At 36.3% G+C, this 12632-nt stretch overlaps 1 protein-coding gene across 2 annotated transcripts in view; it reads left to right on the forward strand.

Annotated features, from left to right (window-relative positions):
* SRBD1 (S1 RNA binding domain 1) overlaps window positions 1-12632 on the forward strand; it is a 207301-nt gene that overhangs the window by 164925 nt on the left and 29744 nt on the right. For both annotated transcript variants that reach the window (XM_028104085.2, XM_028104086.2), the window contains exon 17: window positions 12515-12621. In XM_028104085.2, the coding sequence (XP_027959886.2) occupies window positions 12515-12621 (107 nt within the window). The remainder of the gene's footprint in view (window positions 1-12514; window positions 12622-12632) is intronic.

Below are 12632 nucleotides of genomic sequence, written 5' to 3' on the forward strand. Positions count from 1 at the left end.
TAGAATTTAACATAAATGGAATCAGTGTGTAGTCCATTGAACCCAGTTCTTCCAGTCAGCCTAACGTGTGTGAGATTCTTTCATGTTTTTGCATGTATCAGTAGTTTGTTCTTTTTGTTGCAGAATAGTATTCCATAATGTGAACATACCACATTTTTAATGCATTCTCTTGTTAATGGACACCTGAGCTATTCCTAGGATGTTTTGTTTTACTATTAATGAATAAAATTGCCATGAACTTCTTGTACAAGGTTTGGAAGAACATATTTAAAATTTTCCCTTAGGTAAACACTTAGCAGTTGAATTGCTGCAAGTATTTTGAAGCTCTGTAATTATGTAATAAGCATTTTTGTGTTGAACTCTTTCTTGTCTAATATTGATATAGCCACTCTAATCTTTGTAGTCCTAATATTTGCATGGTATTTCTTTTCTATCCTTTTACTTCCAGCCTTTTTGTTTCTTTATATTTACTGTGTGTCTCTTGCAGACAACATAAGTCATATCTTGATTGACAATCTTTGCCTTTTAATAGAAGCATTTACTTCATTAACATTTAGTGTACTAATATGGTTGAATTAAATTTTACAATTTTGCTATTTGTTTTCTATATGTCTCATCTGTTTCCAAGCCTCTCTTCTTCCTTTTCTGCCTTATTTTAAAAGGAAATCAAATAATTTCTAGTTTACTATTTTAATTCTTTTACTGACTTTTCACCTGTACTTCTTGGCTTTTTTTTTCCCCCCAGTGGTTACTCCAGCCATTATTATTTATATTCTTTTCATAGTCTACTTAGAGTTAATATACTATCTCACCACCCTTCATTCTTTGTGTGATTGTTTTCATATATAGACATCCCAAAGTATGCTATAATTTTTCCTTAAAATGGTCATATATCTTTTAAGTTAAATTAGAACATACTGACTTATATATTTATATTTACCATCTGTTAACAATTTTCCTTAGCCTAAAAAATTCCCTTTAATGTTTTTTGTAATGCTGGTCTGCTGGCAGTGAATTCTCATTTACCTCAAAATGCCTTTATTTTTCCTTCTTCTTTGGAAAACACAGAATTTGGTGTTTTTAATTTTGAGCCTTGTTCTTTAAGATTTATTTATTAGAGAGAGAGAGCCAGCACGAGCCAGGGTGTGGGGGGGGGAGCAGAGGGAGAGGGAGATGGACAACCAGACTCCCTGCTGAGCATGGAGCCCAATGTGGGGCTGGATCTCAGGATCCTGAAATCATGAACTGAGCCACCCAGGCACCCCTGAGTTTTGTTTTTTAATGCAGCACCTTAAAGATGTCATTTCTTTGTCTCCTGACCTCTGTTGTTTCTAATAAGAAGTTAGCTGTTTCTCCTGTTGTTGTTCCTCCCTCTGCAATGTGTCCTTTCTCTCTTCCTGCTTTTACAATTTTCTCTTTATCTTTGTTTTCCAGCAGTTTGACTATAATATCCATAGATGTGGTTTTCTTCATATTTATCCTTCTTGAGATTCTTCACTGAGCTTCTTGGATCTATATGTTTTACAAAATATTTGGGGAATTTTGATCATGACTTTTTCAAATGTTTGCATAACCTTTTCTCTCTTCTTCTCTAATTACACATATTTAGATGTTTTGGTATTGTCACATAGGTCATGAAGGCTTTGCTTCCCCCCGCCTCTATTTTATCTCTGCTGTTCAGATAGGATGATTTCTGTTGATCTCTCTTGTGTTCGCTGACCCTTTTTTCTGCTCGTCTCCAGTCTGCTAGTAAACCTATCGAGTAAGTTTTTCATTTCAGATACTATATTCTCAGGTCTGTAATTTCCATTTGGTTATTTATTATAGTTTCCGTTTATCTTATTCTATTTCCCACCTGTTCATTTATGACCATATTTCCTTTATATCTTGGAGCTGCATGAAAGTTCTTGTCTGCTGTTTTCAACATCTGGGTTTATCCTAGGTTGATTTCTATTTATTGATGATTCTCCACCCCCCTTCTGTTATGGGATATATTTGCCTGCTTCTTTGTATGTCTAGTTATTTTTTAATGTATAATGGACATTGTGCTGTTGTTGAGATTGCAAATTTTGTTGTCTTCTTTTAAATAGTGTTGAATTTTATTCCAGCAATCAGTTAACTTTCTGTCAGATCAGATTGAATCTTGTAAGGAGCATTTTTTTTTTTAAATAAACTTTAAACTTTTCAAAAACTGTATTTCTAGAACAGTTTTTAGGTTCATACCAAAATGGAATGAAATTCCATCTGTCTTTCCATTCCATACCAAAATGGAATGGAAAGACAGAGTTTTCATAATGCAGAGTCATCCTCACTATCAACTTCCTGCACCAAAGTGATACATTTGTTAGAGTTGACACATAACATCACCTGTAGTCCATAGTTTATATGAAGCTTCTCTCTTGGTATTATACATTCTGTGGGTCTTGACAACTATATAATGACATGTATCCACCACTGTAGTATACAAAACAATTTTAGTGCTCTAAAAATCCTCTCTGCTATGCTGATTCCTTCCTCCTTCCTTGGCAATCACTGATCTTTATAATATCTCCATAGTTTTGCCTTTTCCATAATTTAGTGGAGTTGAAAGCATGCAATGTGTAGACTTTTTAGATTGGCTTCTTTCACAGAGTGATATGCATTTAAGGTTCCTCCATATCTGTTCATGGTTTGATGGTGCATTTCTCTTTAGCACTGAATAATATTCCATTGTCTGGATGTACCACAGTTTATTTATCCATTCACCTCCAGAAGAGTATCTTGGTTGCTTTCAAGTTTTGACAGATGGTCCTCTACTTAAAATGGCTTGACTTTGAATTTTTCAGCTTTAAGGTAAGGATGTGAAATACATGTCTAGTAGAAACCATACTTCGAGTTTGAGTTTTCTTCTTTTCCTGGGCTAGTAAAATGTGGTATGATGCTCTGATGCCCTCTCAGGATGCTGCAGCAAGCCATAGCTCCCAGTTAGCCATATGAGCATGAGGGTAAACAGTTGAGGCTTACAACCATTCTGTACCCAAACAACCATTCAGTTTTTTACTTTCAGAACAGTATTCAATGAATTATAGGAGATATTTAGTACTTTATTATAAAATAGTCTTTGTGTTAGATGATTTTGCCCAGCTGTAGGCTAATGTAAGTGTTCTGAGCATCTTTAAGGTAGGCCAGGTGAAGCTATCGTGTTTAATAGGTTAGTTGTATTAAATGCACTTTTGACCCAATGATATTTTCAACTTCTGGTGGACTTACCGGGATGTAACCCCTTCATAAGTCAAGGAGGATCTGTATGAATAAAGCTACTTCTGTCTTCTGGTGGAGATTGTAAAGAATTCATATCATTTCTTCCTCAAATGTTTGGTAGAATACACCAGTGAACCCATCTGGAAAAGGATTATTTAACAAACTTTGTTAGAATGGGTGTAGAGTTGCCCCTACTCTAAGACTAGAATAGCCCCACTTCTAAGGCCTGTCCTTTCTGGGGTATCAATGGAGTATCTGAGTATTCAGTGAGGTCTCCCCACTGAGGCTGGGAGGGACATTCTATGTCTCCCAGCTCTACACATTTTCAGGAATCTCTGTATAGCCCCCAAACTCCCAGGCAGCTCTTTTCTGCCTGGTCTTGTAGAGTCTTGTCCTGGTGCCCTGGGTATATGCAGCTTAGTCTTTAGATAAATACTTTCAAAGTTTCATACAAATTTCTATAGTTCTGTTCTTCAAAGCTCCATTCTCTCTGGTATCCCACTCTTAAAATTCCAGTTACTTCAGCTGTTCCAAACTCTGATCTTTGCTTTCCCAGCTTAGTGAGATGGATGTGCTCTGCTGGCCACCTCCCTATGCCACAGTCTACAAAGTGTCTTCAGACAGATTGTGGGCAATTGTGGAACTCATCTCACATAATTCCCCTCTCTCTAGAATCATAATCCTGCCCTGCCTATTGTCTACCATCTAAAATTAGTTGCCAAATATATTATGCCCAGCTTTAGAGATGTTTATGGTGGGGAAAATATTCTGGTACCAATTACTCAATTACAGCTAAAAGGAGAAGTCTTGTTTGTTTGTTTTTTTGTTGTTTTTTTTTCAAAATGTCTTTGACCAGATATTAAGGTGCACATATATAAGCAAAGACCCCATAAGGCCAGAAAAGCTACTGGAGCTTTGTGAGCTGAATGGAGATTCCAGAGATTATACAGTGCCCTGGAAACAGGAGTTCTGGCCATCCAGAGTGGGAAGACCCCATTGAATAATTGTAGGCACTCCTTTGAGATCCCCAGAAGATCCATGCCTTAGGAGTGGGGGCTACTCTAGCTCCAGAGTCAGGGTAGAAGGTTGGGTTTTAAAAATTAGTTTCCATTTGTCTTGTGCAGAACAAAGAAGACAGGCGTTGTTCCAGGGATCTTTCCATCAAGTTGGCTTGAATAAATTGGTTTACTTTAAATAGCGTAAGTTAATGCCAACTGGGTGCCTAAATACGGAGTTAGCACTAAAGGAGTCTTCAGCATACCTTCCATGTGATTTATTAAAGGAGGAAAATTTACAAGGAGAATCTCTTCCTGTGTTGTTTTTCCCCTCTTATGACCACTGGCCATACTTTATGTTTCCAGATCTGGAAAAATCCCTCCAGTGCTGAAAGACTAATGCCCTTTGCCATCTTAATTCCCAGAGCCCCATAAGCACAATGAATTGTTCACTGTATAATTTATTCATTTAAAAAATTAAAATGTTCCGCTAGTGTTAAAAATATTTGTTTTTAAAAGAATGTGTTTATGAAGAAATTTTTTAAAGCCTTTTATCAAGAGTATTTGTCTCATTACATATAAATATTTGTGATCTAGTAGAGCTAGAACACATAGGTTTTTAGAAGGTTGAATACAGTATTTCTATGGTGCTAAACACTGTCTTAGTCTTTAAAGGGAGTATATTGCATACTGGATTTGAAGAAGTAGAGGAGGAGCTACTCTTAAGCACATACTCTGTTTTCTGAAATGTTTCCATTCTTCTATCTGTTCTGTCTTTCATAGGTCATCTAACACACACTCCCTTAGATGACTCTTAAACTGTCACATGTCAAAGAAAAGTAAATGCAAGATAAGGAAATCAACTTGCGTTATTTGAAGTTGGCTAGATTTTCTCTATAAAGCTTTTTTGCATCTTTAATTTCTAACTGCATTTTGTATTTTCACAATAGTAAAGGACAGGAAGAACCATGAGTGTATAATAATTTCTAAAGAAATTACTCAAGAATACTTCATGGAGAAACCACTTGGGAATAAATTTAAAGTTTAGTATGGAATATGCAATGTGCAGTTTCACTGCTGTAGAAGCTTTAGTCCACAGACAAGGTTTCATCTGGAAGGACTTTTTTAAAAATAGTTGAGATAATTTTAGTGCTTTGGAACAAAAAAAAAGAAAGGAGAGCAGTTTGAATCAGCAATTCTTCAGAAGTTTGTGGTAGAGTAATAATAAAAATGTGGATTCTGACCTCAAAAAAGCTGACTAGCATGAATGAGTGCTTATATTCCTTTTTAAAAATCTCATAAATTTTAGGTAAGAATGTAATGGCCCAAACAATATTTCTTTGAATTTGAAAAAGACTGTTTATATAATTCAAATAACTTGTCCAAAAATTCAGAGTTAGATAACTTTTTAAAAAATGGAGCAATCTACTTTTCTGGCATCAAGTCCTTGACAATTAGCACAGTCCTGGGGTCCTCTTGCCTCTTCTACTCATGACTGCCAGGAGGATGGTGCATGTTATCTCAGCTTTTGGCAGATGAAACTGGGCTTCTTAAAGACATGGACTTCGTATGCTTTTTCCCATTTTCTCAACACCCAACACAACTAGCCTAGTGCCTGGTACATGATAGTTGCTTAGAAAATGTTTTCAGAATGACAAAAATCAATGAGTCTTCTTTAATGCCAAAGACATTATAATGGGGACAGTATGGAAATTTGTTCATTATTTCCTCTCCTAAACATAGGTGATTTGTACTTTTAGGAAATGATGTTAACCCTTTAGTACTTTCCTAAGCAAAAAGTTGGGGAAGAATGTAGGTAAAATTCAGAATTATAGATCACAGCAGTTCTTGCAGAAATTTTTCTTACAGGGAGCCCTGAGTGGCTCAGTCGGTTAAGCGTCTGCCTTCAGCTCAGGTCATGATTACAGGGTCCAGAGATAAGCCTGGTGTCGGGCTCCCTGCCAAGCAGGGAGACTGCTTCTCCCTCTCCCTCTGCCTGCCGCTCTGCCTACTTATGCTTTCTCTCTCTCTCTCAAATAAATAAATTCTTAAAAAAAAAAAAAAGAATTTGGGGTGCCTGGGTAGCTCAGTCGGTTAGGTGTCTGCCTTCAGCTCCGGTCACGATCCCAGGGTCCTGGGATCGAGACCCGCATCGGGCTCCCTGCTCAGCAGGGAGCCTGCTGCTCTACCTACTTGTGCTCGCTCTCTATCTCTCTGTCAAATAAATAAAATCTTAAAAAAAAACTTAAAAAATTTAAAAAAAAATTTTTCTTACCTAAGTCTACCTGCTAGAAAAATTAAAAAAATATTTGAACTCCATAGGTTATCTGGGACCTTTTATCTTGCAGGGCATTTTGATAAAATAGCTGTTCTAACTTATACATATGCATTTTAATGACTTCATAATAATAGTTCACATTGGTGACAGTTTCATATTTATTTGTATCAGTCCCCTCAGGGTATATTTTTAGATTGTGCACGTGCACACACACGTCATACTTTTGCACATATCTTTCTATTCCCTTAGAATAAATTCTTACATGTGAAGATGCTACATTGTATTATATATACATCTTGTACAATTATTGTAAGGATTAAATTAGATAATATTATAAAGCCTTATAACAATGCCTGATGGTACAATCTCAAGGGTTTTTGGTAATAAGGTTATTGTTGGTTGTTTTTATTATCTCAGTCTTCCCACTAGACCTTGAGTCCCTTGATAAAATAACTGCTGCAGTTAGAAAAACATCAGAGATCCCAACTCCAGGTGGCTTGAACAATAAGTAAATGTATGATTCTTTATTGAATAGTAAGGACATTCCATGACAGGAAGGTCAGAGGAGGGGTGAGTTCAGCACTGGCTAATAGAAAATCTCAAGAGTATCATGAAGAACTAAACTGTGGCCTTATGTGCCACCTGCCATCCTCAGTGAGTCAGCTTTGTCCTCAAGCCAGGCCTAGTCACTGATACAGTGCTTACCCTGGCTCCAGTAGTCATATTTGAATAAAAACAAGAAAAGATCTAGCTCTTAATAAGGGTCTATATTGGGTGCCTGGGTGGCTCAGTTGGTTAAGCGACTGCTTTCGGCTCAGGTCATGATCCTGGAGTCCCGGGATCGAGTCCCACATCGGGCTCCCTGCTCAGCAGTGAGTCTGCTTCTCCCTCGGACCCTTCCCCCTCTCATGCTCTCTCTATCTCATTCTCTCTCTCAAATAAATAAATAAAATCTTTAAAAAAAAAAAAATAAGGGTCTATATTTAAGTTACTCTTTTAACCTCTCAGTAAGGAAGGCCTTTTCAAAAGCCCCTAGCGGGTTTATCCTCGTATTTCATTTGCCATCATTGCATAAATGGAATGTGACCACCATGATAGGCTTAGACCATTATTTTTCATACTTTTTGATCATGATACACAGTAGGAAATACATTTTATACCATGACTAAGACACCCATCACCCATATATTTATGTATATGTATATGTCTTTCATAATTAAAAATAAAAGCTTCTCAAAATAATACCCATATACATGATAAAGTTAAATATGATTTTATTTATAATTAAATGTTTTTTAACCCTCAAATACAAAAAAAAATTAGAAAGATTTAATTCAATGTATAGTTACAAGGTTCATGAATTTGTTCCAGTCTAGAATATATGAGGACTATGAGCATATTATGATACACTATTGAGCCTATTCTTTTAAATTCTGATCAAGTCAAAATTGAAAATACTTTTTTACATTAATAGGTCACTGTGAGTGGTAAAATAATCTTAGTAATAATTCATACAGACAAGACTCCTGAGTGAATTTTATACTCAAGGAGATGGGATATACAGTGCCGGCATACCAGGGGTTGGGATCATTGGGAACCATCCTGGAAGCTGGCCAGCACAGAATATAGAAAGATAAGACAACTAAATGTAGTGTGTGATCCTGGGTTGAATTTTGGATGGGAAGGAAAAATGCCGTAAAGTAGAATTGGGACAATTGATGAAATTTGAGTATGGGTTCCACATTAGATAATATTACACTGAGGGGATAACTTTTCTACAAAAGTTTTTATTATTCTACAGTGGTATGTAAGACAATGTCTTTGTTATTTGAAAATATACACTGAAGTATTTATTTGAAGGAAAGCTAAGAAAATTCCTTGCAAGCTTTTTTCTGAATTTGAGATTACTTCAAAATTTTAAGTTTAAAAATTCCAAAAGAAGGGGTTTTTCACCTGAAAAAAAAATATGTATGTGGTTCTTGAGTTCACATATCCTGAATGCATCATATTCTTCTAATATACTGTTGGAGTTTTGTTTGCTAATATTTTGTTGAAGATATTTGTACCTATCTTCACAAATATATTTGTCTATAATTTTCTCTCCTGATGTTATCTTTGTTTGACCCCTACTTCAGGGTAATGTTGGCCTCAAAGAACTAGGTTGGAAGGGTTCCCTTCTCTTCTATTTTCTGAAAGAGTTTGAGAAGGATTAGTGTTAATTCTTTTTAAATGCTTGGTAGAATTCATCAAGCTCTCTGGTCCTAGACTCTTTGTTGGGAGATTTTTGGTTACTGATTGAATCTCTTGTTGTAAGTCTGTTCAGATTTCATTTCTTCTTGAGCCCATTTTTGGCAATTACTCTGTTTCTAGAAATTTGTCCATTTTTTACTCCTTTGCAGTTTATATTGAACAAGAATGTATTTCTACATTGTATAAGTACCTATGATTAGTTTTATGTGATGTTATATTTAAACTACACAAAATAAATGTCCTAAAACTGCCTTCCCTTGCCTTGCGTATCTGACCTAAAATACATTTATCACGCTGATATTTTGAGCATCCCAGTTGCTTCACATCCTTACCAACACTTGGTATTTTCCATCTTTTGCATTTTAGCCATTTTGGTAGGGATGTTCCAAGTGTTTTTGTTTGGTTTTTAATTTTGCAGGTTTTATACTTTCATGTACAAGAACATTACTATCACCGGTATATCTGGCGTCAGATATTTTTATTGTTTTGTGTATTTGTAAATCGTTTTTAAATTAAGTTTATTTTAAAGTCTTACTGTTATTTTTTTTCTATTAAAAAGTATCTCAAGTCAGATTGAATGGAGTTAGTACTTTCTGTCCTTTTCGTCACTGTTAACACTTCCAAATCTGGTAATGAGCTTGCTTCATTATTCTTTCTTTTTCTTCGAAGTTTACAATGATTCTTTTTTTAAAAAGATTTATTTATTTATTTGAGAGAGAGAGAGAGAGAGAGCAGGGTGGGAGGGACAAAGGGAGAGGGAGAGGGGGGATCTAAAGCGGACTCCTCGCTAAGCATGGAGCCCAATGTGGGGCTTGATCTCTTGATCCTGAGATCATGACCTGAGTCAAAATCAAGAGTCAGACACTCAACCGACTGAGGCACCCAGGCGCCCTGAAGTTTATCATGATTCTTAAGGTCAACTTGTACTAACTCAGTTAAAATATTACAACTGCTCATAATTTGAAAAGTGTTATAATCAGTAACATCCTTTCTGAAAAAGACACTGAAAGTTTGTAACTAAACTTGGTTGTAAGAATCAGAGCTTTGCCATCCGATGATAAACTTCTCATGCTTTTTTTGATACTTTGCTTCATAAATCTGTAGAGTTACTCTTTAACCTCTCCATCAATCATGACCATCATTTATCAGAAGATCCAATGAGATTTCCATGAACAAAACACATGTTCCTGGCCAATTTATGTACTCCTCTCACATGATATTCTCAATTGGCTGCGTTATTTATTGCACTGTTCATTCCATGTTGAGAATATGTGCAACACACTTGATATGGTCTATTTCTTTCTTGACTTTTTTATGCTGGTGGCAAGCCAAATTAACTTTATGACCCTCTAATTGGTCAGAACCCTCAGTTTGAAAACCACTGATTTTACTGTTATCATCTGCTGGAGTGGGGCCAGCCTCTCCAAATCATATGGCCTTCCAGAGGTGGAGTAGATACAGGAAACACAGCCAGGCTTCTGTTTGGAAGGAGGAAAAGAGCGTTGGAGGTTAGAGGTAGGGTAGGCAACCAAGATTGTCCAGCTACAGGGACTGCTTACTACTTACTTAGCTATCCCAAGCGTCTGGTGTGATTTGACATATGTGGAGTTGTTTGCCTTTATTCTAATGGCTCCCAACTATTACTTTTAGTTTTTCCTGTTTGTTCATAGTTTTGTCTCTTTCCTCAGATATTTTTCTTGTTGATATCATTGTGCTTGCCACTATGTTGTCCATCATCTCCTACCCTCTCATTTTTAAAAGCCCCCTTTTCATTTTGCTGCTTCTCATCTACTTAGACCAAGGAAAGACTATCCAGCTTCTTAAATGTTGTGGCTCAAAAGAAATCAGGCTCTCGGGGCACCTGGGTGGCACAGTTGGTTGAGCGACCGACTCTTGGTTTTGGATCAGGTCTCATCTCAGGGTTGTGAGATCAGACCCCATGTCAGACTCCATGCTCAGCATGGAGTCTGCTTGGGTTTCTCTCCCCGCCCCCCAATAATAAAATCTTTTTAAGAAAAAGTAATCAGGTCCTTAGCAAGGTCTTAGGTTTTTCTTTATGATCCTTTTCATGATTATGTTTGCTTATTAGGATTTTTAAAATTATGTCTGTGGTTTTTAGCTGTGGCCTAGATAACCAGCCAGGTTATCTCTGAAATATAAAAGTACTCCTGCACCCTTCAGTCTTTCAGAACAAAACTTCTACTCTTATTAAAAGATAATAACATAATCACAATACCTAGGGACTCTATTTACTGTATGGTCTTCCTGGGAGTTTAAGGTTATCAAAATTAACCTTGTTTTCTTGAAACACATGGAGAAGGATGCTGACCCACAGTTTCACATGTGGGAACAACTAGAGGATCTTTAACTTTAGAATTACGAATAACATCAAGTATATTATGAGGTACTCATCAGTTAGCCAACAAATATTTACTTTCAAATACTGTCTTTTATAAATTCTAAGATGCACATTTTCTTACATTCTAACATTTCTGAAATCAGGATGCTTCTGAACAATTAATGGTGTCTTACAGTTGCTGTTGGCTTCATGGCAAATCCTGGTGTAGTTCCTGTGTGTCCTCAGTTGTTAATCTTGGAGTCATGACTGAACAGCAGACCCTTCACTGTTTTAGTCAACAAACTGTTGAACAGTAAAACATGTAAGGACCTTTAAGGAAAGAATAGTTTTGTTGTTGTCCAGAGTCTCTTCTGTTGATACTTACTTAAGATTAAGATAGAACCACTATCAAAGCTTACAGAATGAGCATCGGAAGCTTTAAAGAAAATCTGACACTAGAGAATATTACTCTTTCAGGAAATGCTACATTACCTAGGATCTTAAGAGAGTAAAAGACAATAGTGAATGGAAAAATTTGGACTCTGAGTAAAAAACTTAGACCAGAAGATTTGAATGCTGAATGTGAAGAAATTTTAGGAATACCGTAACCAGTTTAGATTGCTTATATTTTCTTTTTTATCTATGCATGATGGATGATTTAAGAACTTTCTAAATAAGTCTAAAAATTCTTTCAGTTCAAAAAATAAAAATTTCAAGTAATAAAGTGTTGTGTCATGATTTAATAGGCACTGTATTTTCTTTCTTAGCGGTAAATAACAGTGCATCTTATAAGCAATAGTATCTTTAATGTGATGAAACATGAGACTTTGATTTGCTGTAAGACTTATTGTATATTAATGTATACACTATACTATAATTTACTCTCTCTTCTCTTAAGAAGAACTAAGGGATAATATACACATGTAAGTGAAGATAACACTGCCAGGTACTGTGTGAATGATGGAGACCAGTATGTCTCAACTTGTGCTCCTGGAACCAGCAGCAACAGCATCACCCGAGAGCTGCTTAGAATGCACATTCTCAGGCCCCCCATCTAAACCTACTGAGTCAGAAACTCTGGGTAGGGGGCCTGGCAGCCTGTGTTTTAACAAGCTGTTCAGGTGATTTTGAGGGCAAACTAAGGTTTGAGAACCACTGCTCTGGTAGAATTCTGGGAAAGCAAAAATTACTGGCGCTGTTATATTGAAGTTAGGTGTATGAGTGATTTAGAGAGTAAGAAAACAGATTCCTTAAGTTCAGCTCAATTACATACTAACCATATGTTTAAGAAAAATGAAAAAATTTATTATGCTGTGTCTCAGCCAGCTACCAGTAATATAGGTATGTAAGAAATAGTCCAAAAACTGCATGTCCTTCACTTTGGGTTGACATTTGATCTTTGTCTTTTTTTAGCACGATGTATCTCAGACTTTACTCAAGGCAACACTGGACAGTGTTGTAGAAGAATGTGTCAGCTTTGTGGGAGTGGATATTAACATCTGTTCAGAAGTTTTGTTAAGGTGAGACACGA

The sequence above is a fragment of the Eumetopias jubatus genome, unplaced genomic scaffold, assembly GCF_037043125.1.
Source record: "Eumetopias jubatus isolate StellerSeaLion01/CBP00866 unplaced genomic scaffold, mEumJub1_p1.0 scaffold_9, whole genome shotgun sequence".
Taxonomy (NCBI): Eukaryota; Metazoa; Chordata; class Mammalia; order Carnivora; family Otariidae; genus Eumetopias; species Eumetopias jubatus.